This window comes from Drosophila nasuta, chromosome X (genome assembly GCF_023558535.2).
Source record: "Drosophila nasuta strain 15112-1781.00 chromosome X, ASM2355853v1, whole genome shotgun sequence".
NCBI lineage: Eukaryota > Metazoa > Arthropoda > Insecta > Diptera > Drosophilidae > Drosophila > Drosophila nasuta.
This window is the reverse complement of record NC_083459.1, coordinates 18,099,901-18,124,486: the sequence shown is the minus strand read 5'-3', so window position 1 is coordinate 18,124,486 and position 24,586 is coordinate 18,099,901. Positions and strand designations below refer to the sequence as shown.

Sequence of the window (24,586 nt, the reverse complement as noted above, 5' to 3'; positions counted from 1 at the left end):
TATACTTCAACATTTATAATATACAGTAAAAATACTAAAATACAGAAGACCATATTTGGTATAAAGATATACTATTAACTTCAAAAAATACCGCCGATTACCAAATATACCAGATTGTCAACCGAAACAACTAAAACCCGATTGCAGAAGTAATTATTTAAATGTATTTCCTAAATTATAGGGTAGAAGATGACTCCTTATGTTAAATATACCCTTCTTCCCTATGGGTAGCGGGTAGACAAAATATTCAACTTTTTTTTGGTGAGAGAGAAACAAGTTTGGCGCTGAAGTTAGCTCATTTCTCATTGATTTATGCATTAATAATTCAATTAGCAACAAAACATTTTTGCCACAATTCTCACTGTTTCTTGTTTTGTTTCTTCAACGCTTCTTTTCAGGTATGTGTCGAGTCAATATGCATTAAACATACAAATATTGTCTATATAACCGATCGATTGGTAAGTCTCTCTCGAGCTGTTTTTGGCTTTTTAAGCAAGTTAAACAGACAGCTTGACGCTTGGACTTGACTTGACTTGACTTGAGATGACTTGAACAGCGGCTACCACACTCGAAGAGTGCCAGCCACGCCTTAAATCTCTAGGTCGTCCGTCCGTCCCCCGTCCTCGTCCCACCCTCACACACACACACATTCAACGCACCTTTGGGCAGCGTTGAGCCAATTGCCGGTCACTAAATGTGGCCATTAGCTGTCAAAAGGCAAATATTTGTCGCCGTCTGTTGCTCGAACCGGCGACAGCAACAGCAACAGCAAACAACAGCAACACCAACAAACAGCAAACAGCAACATCATCGACAACAACAACAACAACATCTCAACAAAAGCCAAACTTGATTTATTTCCTGTGTCTTTTGCCGTGTTGTTGCCATTGTTGTTGCTTTCGAAGTTGCTGCTGCTTTTGCTGTGGCTGGCGACATTAAAACGTGCCGCCAAACAAACTTCAAATAGCAACACTTTTTGACGACGACGACGCCGCTGATGTACACACACATAGTACATAAGTATATATTATTTTTGGTCAGCTACCACAACAACAGCAACCGCAACATCAACAGCAGCCACAACTTGACCTTGACGCGTGTTGGTGTCCACTCCATTAGGCAACATTTCGTTGTGAGTCAGTTGAGCAAAAAGTAAAAGTCATCGCCGAATCCTAAATACACTTTTCAATAACATAATATTTGATGAATTTGAATTGATCAATATCAGGTAGTTTTAGTTTTCAACAAAAAAGATTTCTAAGATTTCATAAAGCTAAGTTTTTTCATATATTCAATTTATTTATCTCTTATAATACTTTCTTATACGTAGCTTTTTTGGCTGTGGTTCATTTTCCATATTCATTATGTATTTTGGCAACAATTTAGTTTATGGAACAAGATTTTGTACAAAAAAGACTTCTAAAACTTATATAACTTAGCTTCTTTATAGTATAATTATTTAATTTATTTAACTGGGATGGTACTATTTTATCAAAAAGATTTTGCAAAACATTTGTAATTAGTTTATTTGATGGCAACAATTTAGTTTTCGGAAAAAAATGTTTTAAAATAATATAAACAATACAAATTTTTCACTATTCAGCTTTGAAATTACTTCACTATAGAAAATGCATTAGTTAATAAATAAAATAATGACAAAAATTTTATTTTTTTTTTAAGATTTAATCAAAAGAACATAAGTTTATTATATTTTCATATTTCAACTCCCGTAATACTTTCATATAATAATTTTTAGTAGAATGTCGACGGTACTTCATAATGTTGAGAAAACTTTTTAAAATATTGAAAATTTCCTTATACCATAATAACTCTAAAACATTTAACTGCATTTTTCGTATTGAAAAAACTTTCTATAATGATTGCAATAGATAATATATTAAATGTTTCTTTATATATCAAATTTCCTAGACTATGCCATTATTTCCCAATAATAATTGCATAAGATAATATATCAAATGGTTCTTTATAAACCAAATTTATTAGACAATGACTTTATTTCTTTATTATAAATGCAATAGATAACAAAACGATTTTTAGACATTAGTCTCTTGATATTTAGCTGTGTTAATATCTTTGCTGTTTTATAAGTTCTTTACCTCATTTGCATATTGACATCACTTTTTGAAATTAACATGCAGATCCACAATCCATAGGCACTAATAACAATATTATAATTTGTTTATTAATTGTTTCTTGAAAATTTAAGACCGCTCAAGACTGCAAATGAAGGATATATTTTGATATTTTTATTCTACAGTCTTAACGCAATTCTTTTTGAGTTTAGCCAATCTTTATTATTTCACCACATAGGAATTCTGAAGCGATTTTCGTTAAAGATTTCCATACTAAAATTTGAAGGTTTGCACATTATTTTTTTGCAATTTCAAATGTCAAGCTGACTCTTGAAATATTTTAACGATAGATTATCACTATGATTAATATAAATAGTGGCTGCATAACTGACAATGATGTAGCATAGGCCTTCAGTTCGAAATACGTATGACGTTAAGAAAAAAAAATGAGAGAGAAAACAAAAAAAAAGGGGGGAAAAATATAAACAGCTAATGAGCAAATGTGCATGCTGTGTGAGTTTGCAGTTTATGGGCTAAACAAATGTTAAATTGTTTTGCAACTTTGGACTTCCAACAACAGTTTGGCAGTCAGTCAGTCAGTCATCAGCTGAGACCTAGTTACAGTCCATGCTAAAGGAGCGGAGAGGGAGGGGAGGCTGCGGTGGCTGCCACTCAGCGGTTGCAGTCGCAGTCACAGTCGCAGCTTACGCTAATGCAGTTCAAGTGTTAGAAACATAGAAGAAATAACTCATCTTTTTTTTTTCGTTGTTGTTGTTGTTGTTGTTGCTGTGTTTCGTTGTTGTGGGTAAATGTGCAGCAATGCGCTGAAGAAATCAACAAGCCGCTCAAGAGGCCACGCCCCCCTCTTTCATGCCCTGGTCATCACCCCACTGAGTGTCACTGAGACGCTCTGTGACAATGACAAGGAGGCCTACAAAGATTTTGAGACGCTGACAACTGAGACGACAACGATGAACGGAGAGCGAGGCGAAGACAGTGCAACAGAGCGACAGAGAGAGAGAGAGAGAGTTGCTCCTCCAGTAATTACGTTTACTTGTTGTCTGTTGTGTTGTCGGTGTGTGTGTGCTGTGTGTAGGTGTAATACCTTTAATAAGCAGGATGACGTTGCACTTGACGGCAACGAAGACTGCAGTTAAAAACAGGGGCGGACTTCGGGTGCCGGAGTGCGGCAGCCGATGGGCGCCTCTCCATTGTTTGGCACTCGAGTTGTTGCCTGCCTCCTCCCCTCCCCCTTTTTAGCCTCGAGCGTATGGCTTTTTAGCTCCCCCTCCATCTCCCCTTTGAAGCACCATAATGAACCGCATTTTGAGGTTAGTTTTGTGTACAAAAAAGAATAGCAAGAACAATGCAAGTAACACATTGTGGCCCTGTACTCTGCAGAAAGTATTGTGCACAATAATTTCTGAATTTTGTGCATGCGTTATTCGCATTCAAAGCGCTTGATGCCTGACTTTTCGCCTGCTTGGCTGGCACAAATTCAGCGAGCACACGTGATTTTCAAAATAGTGTTCGATGGCTGACTTTTCTGCTGCTTGGAATGCATGAATTCAGCGATCACACAGGATTTTCAAAATAGTGTTCGATACCTGACATTTCCGCTGCTTGGAATGCACGAATTCAGTGACCACACATAATTTTTTAAATAACGTTCATTGGCTGACTTTTCCGCTGCTTAGAATGCACAAATTCAGCTACCACGCATGAATTTCATAAAAGCGTTTGATGCCTGACTTTTCTCCTGCTAGGAAGTTGCGAATTCAGCAACCCTTTGCGCATGGCAGACAAAGTAATATGCTTTTCTGCTGAAATTTTCATTGAACTATCTCGATTTGCCTACTGTAAGCGACTTCTTGGGTCTCTTCGTGTTTAGCTAGCTTGTATGATGACAACGTGCTTTGCATGTTTGGGCCTTTGGTCGAAGCGAAACTGAAACCAAAAATGCTGCGCCCACTTGGTGCGCCAAACACGTCGCCAAAAAACAGAAAAAGAAGAAAACAATCACTAAACGCGTCTTCAGTTGTTGCTCGTGTCCGAGTCGCGAGTCGCAAGTCTGGCTCTTGAAGTGTGGCTGCTTTATGTTCTCTCGTAATGGCCATTAATTATGCAGCTTCTATGCCGAGACAGTGTCGGTCAGTCAGTCAGTTAGTCAGTCGATTGGCATTCCTATTTAAGTTCTGGACGCCTTTTGCATTCGCTTTTAGCCGTCTAACCCATTTGGTAGGCTGGGCCAGAAATGTGTGTGTGTGTTTTTTTTTTCTTTTCGGCCAATTTGATTGATTCCACTGCTGAGTTTTATGATCACTTTTGCCGTTGTTGTTGTTGCTGTTATTTGATTTGGGCTGTTTTTTCTCTTCTTAGTTTTTTTTTTTGTTGGTCGAATGCGATTAGCTGTGATGAGGTAATATCTGAGTTGAGGTAGCGTTAAGCGATAAGCCTCAATCCGCGTGAAAATCGCCTCTACCTTAGCCGAGTTAGGGTCCGAGGCCGACAGTTGTGAATGGTGTGGAGAGAAGTGAAGCGAAGCGAAGAGGAGAGGAAAGGGGAGGAGAGCAGAGCTTGGGGATCGCTGTGGCAATGATGTCGTTTGTGGTGCGTGCGAAGCGACGTCGCAATTCCTAGATAACTTAATCGCGCCAACTGCGTTTGCTACGTCAATATTTAATTTATTGATATTGTTGCCATTACTGTGTTGCTGGAACTGTCGGCGGTGGCGGCTCCTCGACTACTTTACACAGCACGGTGCATGATGAGCAACACGCATTGACCTCAAAAACCCTGGCCGGATAGACAGACAGATAGACAGACAGACAGCTGGACAGTCAGTCAATCTCTGAGTGTGTGAGTTGACTTGACTTGACAAGGAAAAACTGTCAGCATCCACAACAATAAGTATGATCGATTGCGGTGCTGTTGTTGGTTCGGTTATTCATATCAGTGTAAATCATATGCAAGTAATTTTACTGCTCGACAACACCAAGAGACCGAGGCCGACATTTTTTTTTTTTTTTTTTTGTTTTTTTTTTGTCGTAAGTCTTGAGGTCAAACAATGTAATTTCATCTCTTGCTTGTCTATTTTTTTTTGTCTCTATGTTCTTTGTTCTGTTGCGATAGAAGTTTGAGTATTCTCCTGTGTCGATAATAATAATAAATAATCAATATTTATGCCCTGATCTCTAGTGACATACAAATGTTGCAATTAGCATAAATTTTGGTGTTAATTGCACATTAGAATTCCCTTTCAATTGCTTCGATATCAGTTGATTAATATTCCAGCAATGCTATCGTGTATCGGAGATACATATGTTTATACATTTATACAAGAATATATGTATATATAGTTGGGGAGTACGTTGACATTTTAGAGCAACAAAAAAAAGGTTCAGTCAACTTGTTGACTCTGATTCAACTGAGATCGTATTTCAAAGTACTCACTCGTATTGCTAAAAGCATTTGGCTTCGAGTGTACAATTCATATTCATACCCATACTCGCACTCACATTCACTAACTCGCTGTTTGTGTCTTTTGGCCAATGCCCATAAGGAAGTTGACCACACAAAATAAAATGAAAATGAAAATAAAAATATAAAAATAACACTTTGCCTCTGAGGCTGTTAAACAATAACTCTCAACTATGCGTACTTCTTTCCGACCATATTCGCAAGCAACTCTATGTGTTTGTCTACTCACACTCACTCACTTAGTCAGTCAGTCAGTCAGTCAGGTAATTAAGTTTAAAGTTGAGACACAGGCAGAACAACAACAACAAAAACACACACACAAAACATAAAAAACAAGCGAGCTCTGTGACGCCTTCAGCGTTGACAACCAGTCAGAGTCACAGTCGCAGTCACAGTCGCAGTCGCAGTGAACAGTCACAGTTACAGACATCAGTTAGCAGACTGACCTACAACGAAGCCACTGACTCGCCGTCGTAGTCGACGTCGTCGTCATCGTCGTCGTCGTCGTCGTCGTCTGTGCGTGCCTAATGAGTTGCTGTAATGCTAAACCCAACAAAAATTGCATATAAATATAGTAAACATATTTACATATATCGTATATATCTATATCTATGCACACACACACACACACACACACAATAAATACGTTGAAACAGTCTGGCTTTTTGTGAGTGGCTGTAACATATTACAAGCCTCCCTGTCACCCGCCCCCGCACACAAACACAAAACAGTCGCAGTCACAACCACAGCCAGACACTTGGACATTTGTTTGTCAGATGCTCGCAGGCGAGTACAGTGTTTACTGCCTAGAGTGTCTCCTAAAGTTCCCTTTTAAAATAGTTTTTAGTACTGAGCATTTAAATTTCAATAAATAGATGAATGAACTTGAAAATCCGCAACATTTCTTAAGAAGAAATTGTAAGAAGCTTTCGACAGCTGACTTTTCCGCTGCTAAGCAGGCGCGATTTCAGCGACCAGATATTCTTTTTATAATAGCGTTCGATGCCTGAAATAATAATAATCAAAGTTCTGATATCTAAATGAAATTACTCAAAAGCGACGCAACGAATGTAAAATAATTAAACTATTCTTAATAAAATAAACATAAAATAAATTACTTAAGCGTAACGGGGGAAAATTGAATTGTTTTTCATTGAGTAATTTTTGTAAAAAAACGTAAATTATTATGCACATTTTATTTAAAAAATGTAGTAATTAATAATTTATGTTTATTATATTTCAAACCAAAATCTTTAGGCAATGCCGAAATTAATAAATAAATAAAAAAAAAATTAGAAAATTGATAGATTATTTATTTTTGTTTTTAATAGACTCTTAACTGAAAAAAGAACTGAAAAAATGATGAACACTTTTTCTATTCAAATGAAATCTTAATTTCTATTGCTTTCATTATGCACTTAATTATTTCTTATTATGTATGTCATAATATAGTTGCAGCAACTCTTGTTTGCGGTGACATATTTCCTTCTAATGACCGAGTCCTCACTGTAGGACAACGATTATGCTTTAAACAGCCTTGCAGCACCTGTTTTTTTTTCCTACTTTTAAGTCTACACTGTAAAATTCGTGGCTAGCATAAAAGTTGAGCAAGCAATTTATGACATTATTGTAAATGCAGGCAAATATTGCTTGTAGCCAGTTTGCACTGTACGTCTGCCTATCTGTCTATGTGTGACTGTGTGTGTGTGTGTGTTTGTGATTTGGTAGCTTTGCACGAGCTTAAAACAAATTGCACGCAATTAAACACGCTTTATGCGGCGACTGCGTCGACGAAGTTGAACCGGCAACGATGACGATGACGACGTCGACGAGCGGTTGCCATTTACGATTTGCATCGGGCCACCGGCAAGTGGCAACAACAACAACAACAACAACAACGACAACAACAACTTCGACAACAGCAGCTGAGTTGAAACTGTTAGGCGGAGACGAAGGAGGTTCCATGGCACCACCAACGAACTAACACCGCCGGCGCCAGCCTCAAACATTTTGTCTTTTTTTTTGGTTTTTGGGCTGCAAAACTTTAGCTTTTTTCATGGCTATATAATTTAGCTGTTAACATCTTGATGGCCGATTTGCGGCTGTGTTTGATTAATGGAGGCTTGACGTTCGTCGTAACGTGCAATGCAGAAAAACGTAATGATGATGATGTCGATGATGATGATGATCGTCATCAATGGTTGATCAGTGATCGGTAAATCGGTAAATCGAGAAACTTCGGTTCTCGGTTTTTTGCTCTCGGGCAATTTAAAGTCAAAGTCGATATGGATTCATAGCCAAAGCTAATTGCATATAAACTTAGCGCCAGCGGCGCCGTGATTGCAACAACAACAACAACAACAGCAACAACAGTTGCTAAGCCAAGTGCACTGGCAACAAACACAATTGTGAACTATGATATCATAGACATAGTATATTGGTCGGACGTTGCGTTATGACATCATCGTCATCGATTGCTCTCCTCGCTGACAACTGTTGCGCCACCAATCACAGTCAGAGATGGTCGCGTGACACGTCTTTTGCACGACCAGCACTTGAGCACACTAAGCTCTCACGATTGATAACACATTGTTTACCCAGAATCGAATCGAAATCATTTCCCTGACACAGTTGTCTATCAACAAATAAAGTCTGACATAATGCAATAGTCGTGAATTTATGATTCTACCGTTTGAATATTTGTCCACTATTGCTCAGTTTTTGTTCTCATGCACAATGAATCAGTTGAAAATATTTTGACGTGACTGATCAAGTTTTACTGATGTTGTTCTCTTCGTCATGCACTTCATTCAAGGCTTGCCCACTTCGAAATTCTTAATTAGTTGCTGTTGACATTTGACATTGCAAGTACGAACAGAATATCTCAATCAATTTTTAAATCGAAAAGCAGAACGCTTTATCATTTAAATACAATCAAACTCATGTTTGTCTATGCAATTAGTTTCGCTTTGTGCTAAAAAAGCGTGATCTGGCAACTCCATGAACTGCATTATTAAGTTGGCTGCGCTTAGCTGCAATGCAATGTAAAGTCTTTTGATTCGTTTTTGGTAATTATTATTTTATTTATTAATTCTTAAACAGTATTAAAAAAACTGATTCTTTCAAAATAAGTTTTATAAAATACATTCTTCATTACATTTGAAAAATGTATCTTTTTCTAACATTTTTCTTAAAAAATGTTTATATTACCAAAAAAAAAACAGAGGACAATTAGGCATTTTATACCTAAAAAGCGTAATAAAAAAGCAATGAAAAAACATTACATAGAACATAATATTGTTTATTAGAATTGTAGCTGCCAAAGTTATTTAAAAACAAAAGAGTTTTAAAACATTTCTTTACAGTCAAAAAATTTTGCTTACTCTGCTGAAAGCGATCTATCAATCAACTCTGAAATTGACTTTTTAAGTTTAATCTTAATGTCAAGTCGTTTAATTTTTTTGCTGCGATCTGGCAAGTCTTTGACAATCAAGTGAGGCTATCGCTCTTTGTACCTTATGCTCGTGTGATCGTGTTATGATCTGATCATCGTCATTTAGCATAATTCACAACGCCATTTAAATGCCACAAATTCACGATTTGCAGCTTAACACGACGACGCCTTTTGCACCTGCCACGACAAATGGAAATGAGTCTGAGACAGTGGCAAAAACAAAAGCAAAAACACAAAAAAAAAAACCCTACCTCCTCTTACCTTTTTGTTCCTCCTCCTTCCTCTAACTTGATTGTCGGCATCTCTTGCTCCGTTTTTCGTTCACATTTCGTCGCTGTTGCTGTTGCTGTGGTTACAAGGTCGCTGTCTGGCGTTATGGGCGGCCGCAAAAAGGGTTAAAAGGTCAGATTGCTAATTGCGCCACACACACACAACAATAACAAGAACAACAACATATACTAGATATATATATAGAAATATGTATATGTGATGCTGCTGTTGCTGTTGCAGGGGTTGTGTTTGGGCCAACTTAGTAGCTAAAACTTTAGACAAATTAAAACTGAAACACTCGTGGCCACAGAAATACACTCAGCAGCCATCTCCACAGCCACTTTGTCTGCACTGCTTCTACTCGTAGTCGTTGTTGTTGTTGTTGCTATTGTTATTGTTGCTGTGATTTGTTGTTGGTCAAATTAAATTTTTGGGCAAATTTTGAAGCGCGCCAACTGGAAGCCAAAAATGTTGTTCAAAACTCTGTTGCTGCTTGGATTTTGGCCATGGAACTGAGATTGCAACTAATTGAGCTCAGATTACAGCACGCAGGACGCTTGCCACACAACAAAGGTCTCAGCGGTCGCAAAATACACAAAAAAGTAAATAACAAAGCCCGTCTTGCCACTTGTGACGCCTCATTATGAGTTCAAGACAAGCAGCAGACTCTAAAATCATTAATTTAGCAAGCAAAATTCGGTCAATCAATAAACGAAATTAAGACGAACTCAAATCGAACATTAAGTGAATTAAATTTTTCACTCCTTTGCTCTTTTCGAAAATGCCAAAAAGTAAATTTTAAGCATTACAAAATATTAACTGCCTTTTTTATAAATGCATTCACTACGAACATCAAATTAATTATTTTGTTATTACGTATTTTTGAGCTTATATATTTATTTTAAGTCGAGCTTATATATTTTATGAGCAGCTCTTTAACAATTTTCTAAAATTAAATTCAACACAAAGTAATGTTATGATTTCTTGCATATTTTGTAATATATGTTATTTATGTATTCAAATATTCGAATTGACATCAAACGTTAAGGGAATTCTGTTTATTTTCTCTTTTTTTCTAAGTTGATCGGTACTTTAGATAAGAAATTAATATGTATGGGCAATTCTCTGATGTCGAATGCGACATTTGTACGCATTCAAACTGAAAAAAACATGTGCCAAGATATTATCTTAATTTTGTAAAAATTGAAACTTATACGTCTTGGTTAGCACTACAATTGGTGCTATGATTGATTTTGGGCAATTGTTCGTTTTCAAGAAAATTACAAAAATGTTGCGCATTCGCATGCGACACAGACAGAAGTTACTTTTTCAAAAACCAGTTCAAGCACTGATTTCAGCGAAACGTGAGGAAAAATTTTAATACAATTAATGTTAATGTGTTATGCATTTATTTATCTAAATAATGTATTTGGTTTAACTTAAAAATATTAAGTTTTTTTTTTTCAATTAAATTTTAATCACTGTCGCACGCGATATTTTTTCCATCATTCTTTTTATGCTGTTTTTTTTTTACTTTTTAAGTAAATTGGAAGAGCAAAAATTATCAGCATATTTTGTAATATGTATTTATATTTATTTTATATTTTCTCAATGTAATTTACCAGAACTTTGCAGAACAAAATTAAATAATAAATGCATTACAAATCAACTTAAAAATGTTAGTAAAGCATGTTTTATAATATATAATTTGTGAATACATAATTTTTATATATATTTTACAATATATTTATTTTGATGTGCTTGTATTGTATTTGAGCGACAGTTGTGTCAAAATACAATGTATTTCTTGTGTCCACATTTCGTTCACAATGTTGAATTAATTTCCTTAAACTGCAGAAATCGTGGCAGACATAATGAGAAGCACGCGGTCTATGGGTTGTGTTGCTTATCAGCCGGCTGTTTGGCTATAAATAACAACAACAGCAACAACAACAATAACTTCAGCAGCAATATAGCACCCCACCAACAATGTGTAATAAAAACGCACAGCAGCAACAACCACAGCAATAACAACAGCAACAACAAGAGAAATAGCAACAAGTGCTGTTGTAGCAGAAATTGCGTAAATGCTTTTTATAGAAGTTCAAGTCATTGAATTCTGTTCCTCAAGACCAAAATGCGGCCAACGGGCAATTCACGCACACACACACACACACACACACACACACATACATACCTACCTCACTCACTCACACACAGTTGAACAGCCTTTCATAATCAGTTATAAAACTCAACAAGAAAGCGAGGCAAAAAAAAAACTGGGAAAAAAACATTTGAAGGGGGCAACGAAATTTGAAGTTGCGTTGATGAATTTGCCTAGCCTCAAATAACAATTCGTTTTCATTTAAACAAATAATGATTGACAAAATAAATCATAAAGAAAAATAAATAAATAAACAACAACAACACATTCCATCGACAAATTGCGCCAAATTTGGAAGCTGAAATCTGAAGTTGATTCACAATCAAGAGCAATGAATGAATTACACAAAGTTGAATTCGTTGCTTAACGATGATGATGATCGAAAAACTACAAAAATTCATGTTGATCACGACGAAAGAGAGACAATTATCGTTAAATCAATATGTTCTTAATTTTGTAAACATTTAACCTCTTGACATGACGCAAGTCAAAAATTTTCTATTCTCATTCTTATATTCATTTTTTTTTTACTTTATCGAAAGTTTGCTCCACATAAATGTTGTTAATTGGTGTAGAATATTTATTCCCATAAGCCTTGAAAGTTTATCGGTCTGCAGCTATAAATGTGTTGAATTTGCTAGAAATTTGATTGCTCACAGAGTTTTAGGAAAAAATCTGAAAAAATATTTCAACATTTTAATATTGAAGATGAATGAGAAAAATGAATGAGTTAATTCACAAACGGTGCAGTAACTTTAACTGTTGCATACTTTTAGTTGCATTCGCTCTTGTGTGTGCTTCTTCTTACTGTTGAGTGCTGCCAACTGGCTGCAAACTGCAGTTGAGGCGCATCTGAAGTCATTTCTATAAATATGTGTGTGTTGCATGCTCGAACTACATATTTAAGAATGTAAAATTAATAGCAATCACAAACACACACACTCACATTCACACAGACACGTGGCGAATATGCTGAGCAGCTGCCATAAAATGACCGAAACCGCGAAACACGCATAAAAAGTCCAAATACAAAAACACAGCGATGAAATGATGAGCACCGACAATACGATTACGAGTATTACAAAATATACTCTGGCAACAACACTTGAAAAAGTGTGTGCGGGCAAGGAAAAGAAAAAAGAAAAACATTAAAACCGCACACATAAAACTTTGCAACGATAAAGTGCGCAAAATACCGCGAAAAACCAACTGGAAGAATTTCAAAACAAGTCGAAAATGGGTAGAATGAAAAGCATATGTATATAAAGTGTGCGAGTGTGAATATGATGAGTATTCACAATCATCTCATTCTCTCTCTCTCTCTCTCTCTCTCTCTCTCTCTCTCTCTCTCTCTCTCTCTCTCTCTCTCTACTCATTCTTCATACTCGTCATAACAATTAAATGACAAGTCACAAAAAACGTGCAAAGCGATTTTAAGATTCGTGAATTGCGTGTAGCGCAACAGTTTAAATACTTTATATACTGCGATCAACTTTGTAGTTGAAAGTTTAACTTCCATTTACTTTATATTTTTATGGCACTTAATTAACTGGGAACATCTAGGGTTGGGGTCAGAAGGGGCAGAGGGGGGAACAGACATGACACTTGCCCCTGGCTGATGTAATGCAAAATACTTGGCAAGCAGACGCTTTCTTTTCTATCGACAATTTGTGGCAAATTGTAAGCTAATTGGCCACATTAATTACGCACAATTGCCAGTAGGCGATAAAGCGAGATAGCGAAAAAGAGAGAGAGACAGAGAAGGGGAGAGAGAGATAGAGAGAGTGGGAGAGATGGGCAGGTCAAGCATCTAATGCTCAATTACAAATTGGTTGTTTTGCCTGTCTGCCCGACCTCACACTCAAACTCAAACTGCTTAATGCAGACAAATGACAACGCAAGCGTTTGGCTGCCACCAGGTGGCAGCAACTGTGGCAGCATCAGACCGTGCGGCACGTAGCGTCTAAGTGCCACAAATTACGCACGCAAATTGGCTTTGTTGTAAGAGGGCTTTTTTTTTGTTTTTGTTCTTTTTTTGTGTGTGCTGCGATTCTCCACAGTTTCGCATATGCATATCAGTCAATAGTTTGTGTGGCAAGTATGTAAGTGTGGCAAGTAGCTACAATGTTGCACACACACACACTATGCAACTGGTCAGCAGGCGGCAAATTTGGCCATTAAACGTGGCTTAGTTGATCAAAAGCAACTAGCTCAACTTGCAACTGTGTGTGTGTGTGTATGTGTGTGAGAATGTGAGTGAGTGTGTGGGGAATGCCACAAAACTGACAACTTAATATGAGGCACGAACAAAGTGACACCCACCCATGAGGGCAAAGGGCCACGTCAAAAGTCAGCCGACAACTTAAAGGCGTTAATGGTCGTTTGTTTTATGAGAAATTGCCAAAACGTGAGCGGCATGCTCAACTTGCCGCAAGTGGCACGGCCAAAACAACGACGTCAATGTCTCCGCTCACCACCACCACCAAAAAAAAAAATACAACGAGAAAAAAAGTTGTAAAAATCTGATGCGACGACTTTGTGTAACATCAAAGCGCCAGGATCAACAGTCGACGAGCGTGCTGGCATTTCTTGCTTCCTTCTTTTCTTTTCTGCTTCTTTTTTTTCTGTGGCCAAGGACGTGCTCTAAGGGCAACTCATGCCAGAAACACATTTAAATGAGTTGCATACTGTGTTATGACTTGATATATCCCGACTGTGCCACACACAGATTTATCAACTGACAGCTGACAACTGACAGCGAAAACTCAACACGACCTTCAATCGCTATTTTTTTTTTTATCAGCTGCATATCGATCAGCTTTGCCGCTTATCGATAGTCGTAGTTATCGAGCCAAAGCCGGAAATCAGACGCCAGATAATGATCCACACACATGGCCAAAGCCGCTGTATTTTTAGCCACACATATCACACAATTCAGCTTTATGCTGATATGAATGAATATAAAACAAGAGAGAAAACTACAGTCGAGTGTGCTCGACTGTGAAATACCCGCTACTCATTTTTAATGAAAACAAAACAGTGCGGTGTTAAATTTTAAATATAACAAATTAATATATCGCCAAAATACTAAAAATATGATGTAGTACAACATAGAAAAATATACCAATGGGTGCCGTAGTATATTTGGTATATTGATATAGTACTGCATGTAAAATATACCATCAAGTGCGAAATATACCAGATTGTCAGCCAAAGCTACTAAGACCTGTAAAAAATACGCATATTTGCCATACAATTTTTATCAATCCGATCACAACAAAGACGAGGAATCATAGCTATATCGACTATATAGGGTTCAAAATGCCTGGAGACACAAAGTTATAATACCCTTCTACCCTCTAGGTGGCGGATATAAAGATTGAAATGCAATAGTTTTGTGTTGAAGAAATTGGAATTGAAATTGACTGTTGCATGAACTTTGACTTTGTGGCATTTTCAACTCATTCACATTGTGCTAGAAATACTATCTGCACTCAGGTGTCAACTACAAAGATGTGTGAATGTGGGTGTGAATTATTCCATGTGGCTGACGACGACGACCTTATGGTTATTTGTAAAGCGCTGCGCTATTTGTAATGTGGAATTTAATTTCCTGCCATTGAAAATAAAACTGAGGAAGGTTCACAGCATAGATCACACACTGAGTGAAGCAGTTGGAATGGAAACGAGTGAAGTAAAGGATAAAATAATTGAAAATAGACACACACACACACACACACACAATATAATGAAGTCTATCCGCTGTGGTTTCTGTGCCAACTAGTCTGGGAATTTATTAAAAGCTATCAGCGTTTAAAGCTGCGACTGTATCTGATTACTAAAGTTGATCGCATTTGGAAATTGAGCGAGAGCATTGAACCTACAAATTTTCTGCATAATTTCAATTGCAATTTGAGACAAGAGGAATACAAATGTTTAGAATATTTGCCACTGTATATCAAATCCGCTTTGATCGTATTAAATTCTCAGTTTGTCGCTTGCAATCTGAGAAGAGAAGAAACTATTTTTTTCGTTTTTTTGTAATTGCTTTGAGCTATTAGATTGAATTTAGTAAACGATGTGATATGAGTATAATAATAAGGCAGCGTAAAAATAAGCTCGAGCAGCATTCCCTGTAATTGTTTAAGCTGTAAATAGAGCGGAATAAACGAACGCACAGCGCAAAAACGAAACGAGAAACTAATTAAATCAAAGCAATTGCAAAAAATTTACAGTTTAATTAAGCCAAACAAATTGCAATACACACACACACACACACACACATACACTTGGATCATCTTATTTTCTGCTCTAAATATTTCCTGCTGTGCCTGCAGCGTCTGAGTTTGTTTTTGGTTTTTGTTATTGTTTTTGTTGAGATTTCACATCAAGCAATGCAATTGCCGTGTCCCAGGTCCAGGTCCCCAGATGCCCCGATCTATATACATATGTGCATTTGTATCCAGGTCTATCAGACTTGTCGGCTTTATGAAGATTGACGCACTGCACTTAAATCGCCCGTAATCTTTTTCGGAGGCGTCAATTGCTTTGCACTTGCCCCAAAGACCCAAATACTTTTGCTGCACTTGATGTGCTTGATGCGGTTGCATACGATAAGTATCACAAAAAAACAAACGCCTCCACTCGGTGCCGACTACGCGGCGTATGCGCAACGTGCTATGAAAAGGAACAGGAGTTGGAGCCGCAACAATTCTCAATTCTCTTTTGCCATTTGTCAGTTGCCAATTAGCTTTAGTTTTTAATCAAATTTTCACATGTTTTTCCCAGTTGCCAGTTACTTATAATTGTGGCCAACAACAACAACAACAACAATCGAAGGCAATGCCAACGAAAGCGCAATTCTCTTCCTTTTTTGTGGGCCTGCCACAAAAATTTACAGTCAGAGTCAGTTAGTTTTTCGCTTTTTTTTTGCTTTCTGCTATATTCGCTATCGATTGCCGGCACAATTGTCTAGGCGAAAAGCGATTTTCTGATTTGCACATTGAGTCAAACATCGCCGAGTAGATGAAAATAAATTGCCAGCACACACATGTGCCGCACAATTTATGAGCACAGGGCAAGCGAGCCGCTGCAAGTCGCCCTCAGTAATTTTTGCTATGCCGCATACCCTGTTTGCCACAAACTTTTATCTGGGGTATGCCTCACTTGAGAGCTCATCATGCTTTCGGTAATCTGAAGTTTGAAAATATGTTTTCATTTCATTACAAACTTCTTCAGGAATCCTTTAGGAAACTTTAAATTTAAAGTTGCCTATAAATACATTTCATTATTTAGAAATCAGTTCAATTAAGTAAAGATTACTTTGTTAGAATTAAGAATTCTCCAAGTAACTTTATGTATGATGTTTAGCTTTAAATACGTTGTTTTCATATTTGCATTTACTTACTTTTTGCACTATCAAATACAAATTTTGATTTAGTAATTTTATATGTTTCGAAAATATATGTACATAAATATGTATTTCAATTTAGAGTTAGGAATTCTTTGGGTTACTCAAAATATAAAGTTTGAAGGCAATTTATTTTCATAAGTGCACTTATGTAAAAAATCTGCCCTAAATACAAATTTCATTTTTGTATTTATATTTTTTTTTTCAAAAACATTATTTCTATTCATTAGGATTAAGAATTCATTATGTACCTTTTTATATAATATGAAATACAATTTCTTATATATTTATTTTAAAAAACAATTTCGATTTCTCAAAATTTTATAGCGTAACAACAAGTCGATCACTTTAGCACATATCCAAATGAATTTCTCTTCAGGCTGCTTTTTTTTTGTAGTTACATATTTGCAGGAAATGAGCAAAAATCATTGTCTACGTCTATGGGTCGGCCTAATTTGCCGGAAAGTCGCTCAATGCATTTTTGTTTGTGGTTCGATTTGAATTTGTTTGCATTGCTTTTTGGCATTGTCTATTTTGGTTTGGTTTTGCATTGGGTTCAATGAACGCGCACGCAGCTCGAGCATGAGTCAAAGCACAGGTGAAAGAGTGAAAGACAGAGAGCGATAGACAGAGAGAGTGAGAGAAAGGATGAGAGAAAGTTGGATGACAATGCCTGCAGTGACCTTGGCGACTGTTTTTGCGAATCGAACGTGCAACAAGTGCATCAGCAGCAGACGCAAAAGCAGAAGCAGAAGCAGCCTCTTATTCATTCACTCTCTTTTGCATTTTCATAAATCTGCCAAATGGTTCAAGGATGTTAAATAATTGCTCACGCAAATATTTAGCACATTCTCTGCTTTGCATTATTCGTGTGTTGCGTGTTGTTTTTGCTTGCTCAACACCGCGTATGCGTAATAATGCGTTTAATAACTCATACAGTTCACTGCGTGGGCTGTACAATTTGACAGCCACTGGTTAATGTCGCTCTCACAAAATAGCCGTAAATTAATTCGCAGCAGTAACAAATAAACAAGGCTCCATTCAAATCTGTGTCAATTATCCGGAGCATCATCCTTCTAGGCAATTGATTTAGCAAACGAAACAGTCGACAGAGTTGCCAAGCCAGAAGATAGATGTGTTAGTCTTAAACGTCTATCTTACATATTTCTCGCTAATGTAAATATCGCGCAGCAGATTTAGTCACCGCTTCAGTGTAAACTTTAAATGGAAATTACATAAAACTTCTTTTTCTGAGAACTGTTTGACTTTCAGCTATATTATCAACGCATTTGCGCGATATTTCGCAAGTAAGACTTTTGATGCAAAACATGTTCTATAATTAGCCACACTTCATATTCAAGTGATGATAGAATATTTTTGTTGATATGACGCTGAAAAAGGAATGTTCGAATACATTATGGAAAAAGCTTGAAGATAAAATGTTTTCAAATTTGAATCTTGTAACGAAAACTCATCAATATTTGGTGTTATTATATCAAAATTAGTTTAGAAAGGCAATATACTACTACATTCAAAATATACCAAAAAGTACAAAATATACCAGATTATCAGCCAAAGCAGCAAAGTATAGAATTTTGCATAGGAATATTGAAATGAGATAAGCTCAAGTTTGCTTAGTTAAGATACACTCTACCCATTTTCAATAAAACCATATTCTCAAAATGACCAAACTAATATACCAAAAAAATACAAAAATATTTCGAAAGCTAAATTTCAGTAAATCAATTACCACTATATTGATATACCGAAGTTTAAATGTTCAAAATATACCAAATTGATTTGGTATACCGATATAGTACTACATATAAAATATACCATTGAATACAAAATATACCAGATTTTCAGGCAAAGCAAGAAAGTTTCGAACTTCGCATAGGAATAATGATTGAGTAGAGATCACTTTAGCTCATTTAAGACACTAGAGTGTGCTCGACTATGATATACCCCCTTTCAATAACACCATAATCTAAAAATAAACCAAATTAATATACAAAAAAAAAACGCCACGAAGGCTATATTTGGTATATCGTACAAAATATACCAGCTTGTCAGGCAAATCAACAAAGTATATAACTTCGCATATGAATAATGATTGAGTTGAGATCAAGTTAGCTCTTGATCAGTTAGTTTTCTCTAAGGTATGTATGTGCATTGGTTGTCGCTGTCTGTCTGCCGCAGACGCTTTCCAACGAAAAATCACGCCCAAAAATAGCGAAGACACATAATAAGAGCAACAGCGGGAAACGGAAAAGTTTAAGGATGCGACACGTGACTATGCAGTTTTATAAGCCAGCTGCTGACTTCAGACTCTTCCTCCACCGCTCTCCACTTAAACAGTGACATCGATATCGCACTTACTTCCGCTTCCCTGGCTGTCAACACTTCATCTCTCTCGCTCTCGCTCTCACTCTGTGTTTTTTTGGGGCCCAGACAATGTCGCAGACACGGAGTAGACAATATTAAAGGCAAACCACCAGGCAGACAAACAAAATGACAACAACAACAACAGCAACGAGGGGCATGAGAAAAAGTTTGTTCAACTTTTGTTGTTTGCTGGTTTTACAGAACGTTTCTCTTGCCTCGCTTTGCCTTTCTGTTGTTTTGCTTCAGATTTGTTTTTGTTTTTGATTTTGATTTTGATTCTTTTTTTGATTGATAAATTTCAGCAGAATTTTGTGGTGTTGTTGTTTCCGCTTTGGCTTTTCCTTTTCACATATTTTTTTGTTTTATTTTTTTGCTGCCTGAGAATTTCCACCTCAAAGATCGCATTGACAATTTGACGAATGCAGCTCGTAAACGCGGCATGCGATAACATGAAAATGTGCGCTTGCCCCGTGCCCCGTCCACCGTCCACCTCTTTCACTCATCATCTGGACAGTTAAAGATATCGCCACCTGTTCAAGACACGACGCGCTTTATCGAGAATTCTTATCGTCGTTTATCAATGAACGCATGGTGAGGAAGGGAGAGGGAGGACAGGCGGCGTGCAGTACAATGCACATTTGGCCCACATTTCACAAATTCTCAGGCACACAAAGAGACAGAAAGAAACGCATAGAGGGAGGAAACATTTAATAATAGATAGGTTAAAGCTATTCACTCGAATTACAGTCAAACTTAACTTTCATGCGCTGCATTAAACATCGGTTATTTATTTTATATTGACAAAACTAATAATAAATAAATGATTTATGACAATTAGCTGTTGTAATTATTATAAATTAAATATGTAATTACCTTGTTTTTAAATGACATTTAATTTTTGCATTTGTTTAATGTGTTTATTTATTTGCTAGAACTGCATAAATTAGCATTGTTTCCTTTTTTTTGGTAGAACTAATTCTGTTTAAACAGCTTTTACTTAAACAATACAAAATTATGACAAATTTTATTGTAAAGTTGTCTTTTAACAAACGCTTATTAAATTGATGTTATTTATATTATATCGTTTTATTTCAAAATTATGTGATATTAAATGTTAATAGATTGGGATGAAAGCATGTAAAAGTAACGCTCAAAATAATTTTTAAATTTGTGTATTTAAAAATATTATAAAAAAACAGCGGCTCTACTTCTTCGTTGGCAAATTAGAAAAGAAACAAAAATGTAAATAAAAGATTGTATTTATAGAAAGCGTGTAATAATATATAAAAACTCTAATTTACTTTATTTTTTAGAATCTAGAATTAATATTAACGATTGTAGATGTGATTGATTTTTTGAGTTACATTTTAAAATTATCCTTTTTTTAGGAGAGCTTTGGATTTCGAAAACAAATTTATAAAATATAATTTACTTTAATTCGAATTAGAGTAAAGAAAGTTGATTTTTATTTGACTACATTTTAAGAAGCTTTTTCCGTAAGTTCTATAAAACAAGTGAACTTCGAAACTCGAAGAGAATTTTATTGCTTGCAGAGAGATAGAAAAGATCAGATAGTTCAATTCGTTTGCTGGGGCATATGTTGCATGTTCCAACATATCTATCTATCCATGTTGCTTGGACATTGACACTTATCAAGCAGCAGCAGCAGCAACACTGAGAATGAAAATGACGATTGAAATATGACGTAGCCAACGAACACTTGAGTTGGAAACAAATTCTGAAGATGGGAAGTCAGCCGAGGCACGAATCAAAAATCTGAAATCAAAAATCAATGCGTTAAGTAAATGGTCATAAAAAAATTGACACTTGAAATCAATTCTCAATTAAAAATAGCGTCTCGATTCGATGCAGGCGGCAAACTTGTTGTTGTTGTAGTTGCCCTATTTAAAAGACGCCAGTCATAAATTGATCGACAACAGAACAAGAAGTATTCTTAAGCTATTGAAAATGCTATGGGGGGAAAAATCAAAGGAAAATTGTCAAAATTGCGACTTAATTGGTTCACAGTTTGAAATGCATTGTTCAGTTTTTTTTTTTATATTTTTGGTATTAATGTCGGCACACATTAAAAGTAATAACGGAAACCGCAATATGCAGCTGTTCGTTTTTTGTGGTTTAATTGAGCTTAAATCGCATTATTGATATGTTTCCAACTGATAACAGATAAAACTGGTCAGCACAATAGAATGGTGAAATCAGAAATTCAACACACTGTTGTACACGAGCTTTTCAACACTGTTGTTGCGCTAACAGAGCAAAAGTTGGGCACAGTGGCTGCTCAACTGTATGGCACAAGAACTTAGCAGAGAACAAAACCATAGTGAGGACATTTTTTGCTGTTGTGTGTTGAATTTGCAAACTTTTATTGGTAGTAAAACAGTAAATGAATTATAAATAGATTACACAAATTTGTAAATCCGTTTAACAAGTTTTTGACTGAGGTTTCGCCATGATTAATTTACAAAATAGAAGCAGAAATTTTCTAGATGGCGCTATCTAAGTTGCTGAGCTGAAACTAGCGAAGAGCGCCATCTAGCGGTAATATTTGAAATTAAGTATGCAATGCAAATCTTGCAATCAAGTGTCATCGCTAATTGGTTTCCCATCTCTAGTGTATAGCAACGTTGCAATTGACTAAAAACGAATTGTCATTTATTGAAATTTAATGAAATTGTGTATTCTACAACATTTTAATTTACTTCTGTGTAGGTAGTAAATACTATTCTATTTATATAATTTCAATTTGTAATTAATTTTGTTATTTTGTTTCACTGTGTGCTTGCAGCAAATCTCAAGTCTAGATGAGAGCGACAAACTGTTCTTTGATACCGAGGATGAAACGCCGTTGTCCGGCATCGATATCGTGCAATCCGATGCGCCCCTAATCGAGGACACGCCCGCCGATAGCAGTTGGCTATCGAAGAGCTACAGTCGTGTGCGTCGCGAGTTGAATCGTCTGTTTGGCAACAATGCAGCCACTGCCGAAAAGCAACAGCATCAACATCAAAATCAGCAGCGACTGAAGCGCACGAAGAAGGGGTTGGGCATCAATAAGAAGCAACGTCTGGCCAAGCGTCAACAGCAAGGTTCGCTGCCCCAAAAGCATCCCTATGACGATTACGAGAGTGAAGCCGGCTCTGGCACCGTTGAGGGAGAGACCGCAACCTGTGAGTATTTTGGTGTTCATTGTGTTGTTGAGTTGGCTAATCAAATGATTTTACAGATCGGACACGCATCACTCTTACCGAGCCATTCCGCGTCGAGTACAACGACAAGGACAGTGAAGAGTTCCAGGCACTGGCCAAGGATATTTCAAATGGTTTGAATGAGCTCTTCATTAGCACCCACGGTCACGAAGACGATGATGACAATCTGATCAGCACGCTGGTGAGCGTCGGGTAAGTGTATACAAAATAAAAAAATCACCCGGTATTTGCGCTTTCGAAATGAAATCTTTTCTGTTTTTATTTACCATTTTTTAGGGAAACGAACGACCACTACAAGATCTATGTGATTGTGAATCTGGAGATACCGACAAACACACCCGATTTTGAAAATAAATTGCGCGAGCATCTGCAAAACTATCATGTCATTGGCCATACGAGTGCACAACTCGACAAAGACTTTTACTTCCGTCCAATTGTGGGTAAGTTCATTTGTCTCACAACGTTTCACACACACACACGAACACACACACACACATTTTCCTTTCAAAATTACCCAACCCTCTACCCTCTCTATTGTACTATATACTCAATATATATATATACTCCATATATTAACTGCTATGGTGCTGGACAACGCGTAAAGCTTAAAAGCAACTTGCCTTGTGCCCTCCCACTGTCTAGTTGTATAGTTCAACTCTTTCTCTGTACCACACACACACACACACACACACACACACTCACACTCTTCTCACCCATCAAAAATACAACAACACAATCAGCGCTTAACTAAAAAAAAAAAAAACCAAAACAAAACCAATGCAGATAACCAGTGTAGGAATCCAAAGGATTTCGAGATTGATGAGTTCATTTGTGATGACGGCCCCATTGATAGCGTCTCCTGTCTGCGCGTGTGCAACAACATCGCCGACTGTTCCGATGGCTCCGATGAGAACGCCGATATGTGTTTGGCTCGGCGTTTACGGGTAGAATTGTATCCCAATCCATATACAAACCACTCGAGATGGGCAACATCGAATGCGTCGTACTACGACGAGCCAACCGAAGACGATGGGGATTTCGATGACCCCGATGTTGATGATGATGCTGATGATGAGGAACAATGTCGTTCATCCGGCGATCTATTCCAGTGTGTTAGCGGCAGTCCGTTCAACATTATGTGCGAGGACATTTGCAATGGCCGAAACGATTGCTCGGATGCCTCCGATGAGGATGCAGCACTGTGTGAGCGTCGCCAGCGTGCGAACAAACATTGCGAGCAGGACTACGATGATTTCCAGTGCGAGTCGGGCGAAAAGTTGAGCACATCCTGTTACAATGTATGCAACGGCGTTGCCGACTGTGACGATGGCTCCGATGAGACTGCCGCGCTGTGTCAGTATCGCCAACCGAAGGTGGGAACAAACGAAACCGATGACGATTTGGCTGGAACGTTGCCGCCCCTGCCATGTCGCGGCGAAGATGAATTTTTCCAGTGTGAGGGAACCATAACCCGTATACCTTGCTATGATATTTGCAATCGTCGCAGCGACTGCGAAGATTCCTCCGATGAGGATCCGGAAATGTGTGCACTGCTTTTCACGAATCGCCGTGAAGTTTCGGCGACAAACTTCTACAGCAACTTCGATCAGTGTCCGACCAATGAGGGCAGCTTCCAGTGCCACAGTGGCCTCATCTTTAGTGTGTCCTGCTATGATTTGTGCAACGGTCGTGAGGATTGCCTCGATGGCTCCGATGAGGTGGAAGCCATGTGTCAACAACGACAGCGGAAGTTGAATTCGATCCCATCTTGGAATAATGCGCGTGGTTTGTTTCCGATTAACGATAACGATAAACGATTGCGTTTGCAATTGGCGGGATGATGTGTTCATGATGTCTTCTGGGTCTTCGTTTCGTTTCGCTTCGTTTCGTATCTCTCTGGGTTTGCTTAAAGCACACACACACACACACACACACACATATGATCTTATTCACACACACACACACACACACACACACTTTTATACTGTATCATGTTAACTATATTAATAAGCGGGAATATCCAAACTCATTTCCTCGCTTCATCATTGATCTCTTCAACACTCCACACAGCGCTCTTTCATTCGATCGTTTTATCATACTGTC

At 37.3% G+C, this 24,586-nt stretch overlaps 1 protein-coding gene across 10 annotated transcripts in view; it reads left to right on the top strand.

Annotated features, from left to right (window-relative positions):
• The window catches only part of LOC132795911 (basement membrane-specific heparan sulfate proteoglycan core protein), a 102,495-nt gene that overhangs the window by 9,340 nt on the left and 68,569 nt on the right, over positions 1 to 24,586 (top strand). For all 10 annotated transcript variants that reach the window (XM_060806862.1, XM_060806861.1, XM_060806860.1 and 7 more), the window contains exons 3-6: positions 22,063 to 22,444; positions 22,501 to 22,675; positions 22,760 to 22,923; positions 23,267 to 24,268. In XM_060806862.1, coding sequence (XP_060662845.1) covers positions 22,063 to 22,444; positions 22,501 to 22,675; positions 22,760 to 22,923; positions 23,267 to 24,268 — 1,723 coding nt within the window. The remainder of the gene's footprint in view (positions 1 to 22,062; positions 22,445 to 22,500; positions 22,676 to 22,759; positions 22,924 to 23,266; positions 24,269 to 24,586) is intronic.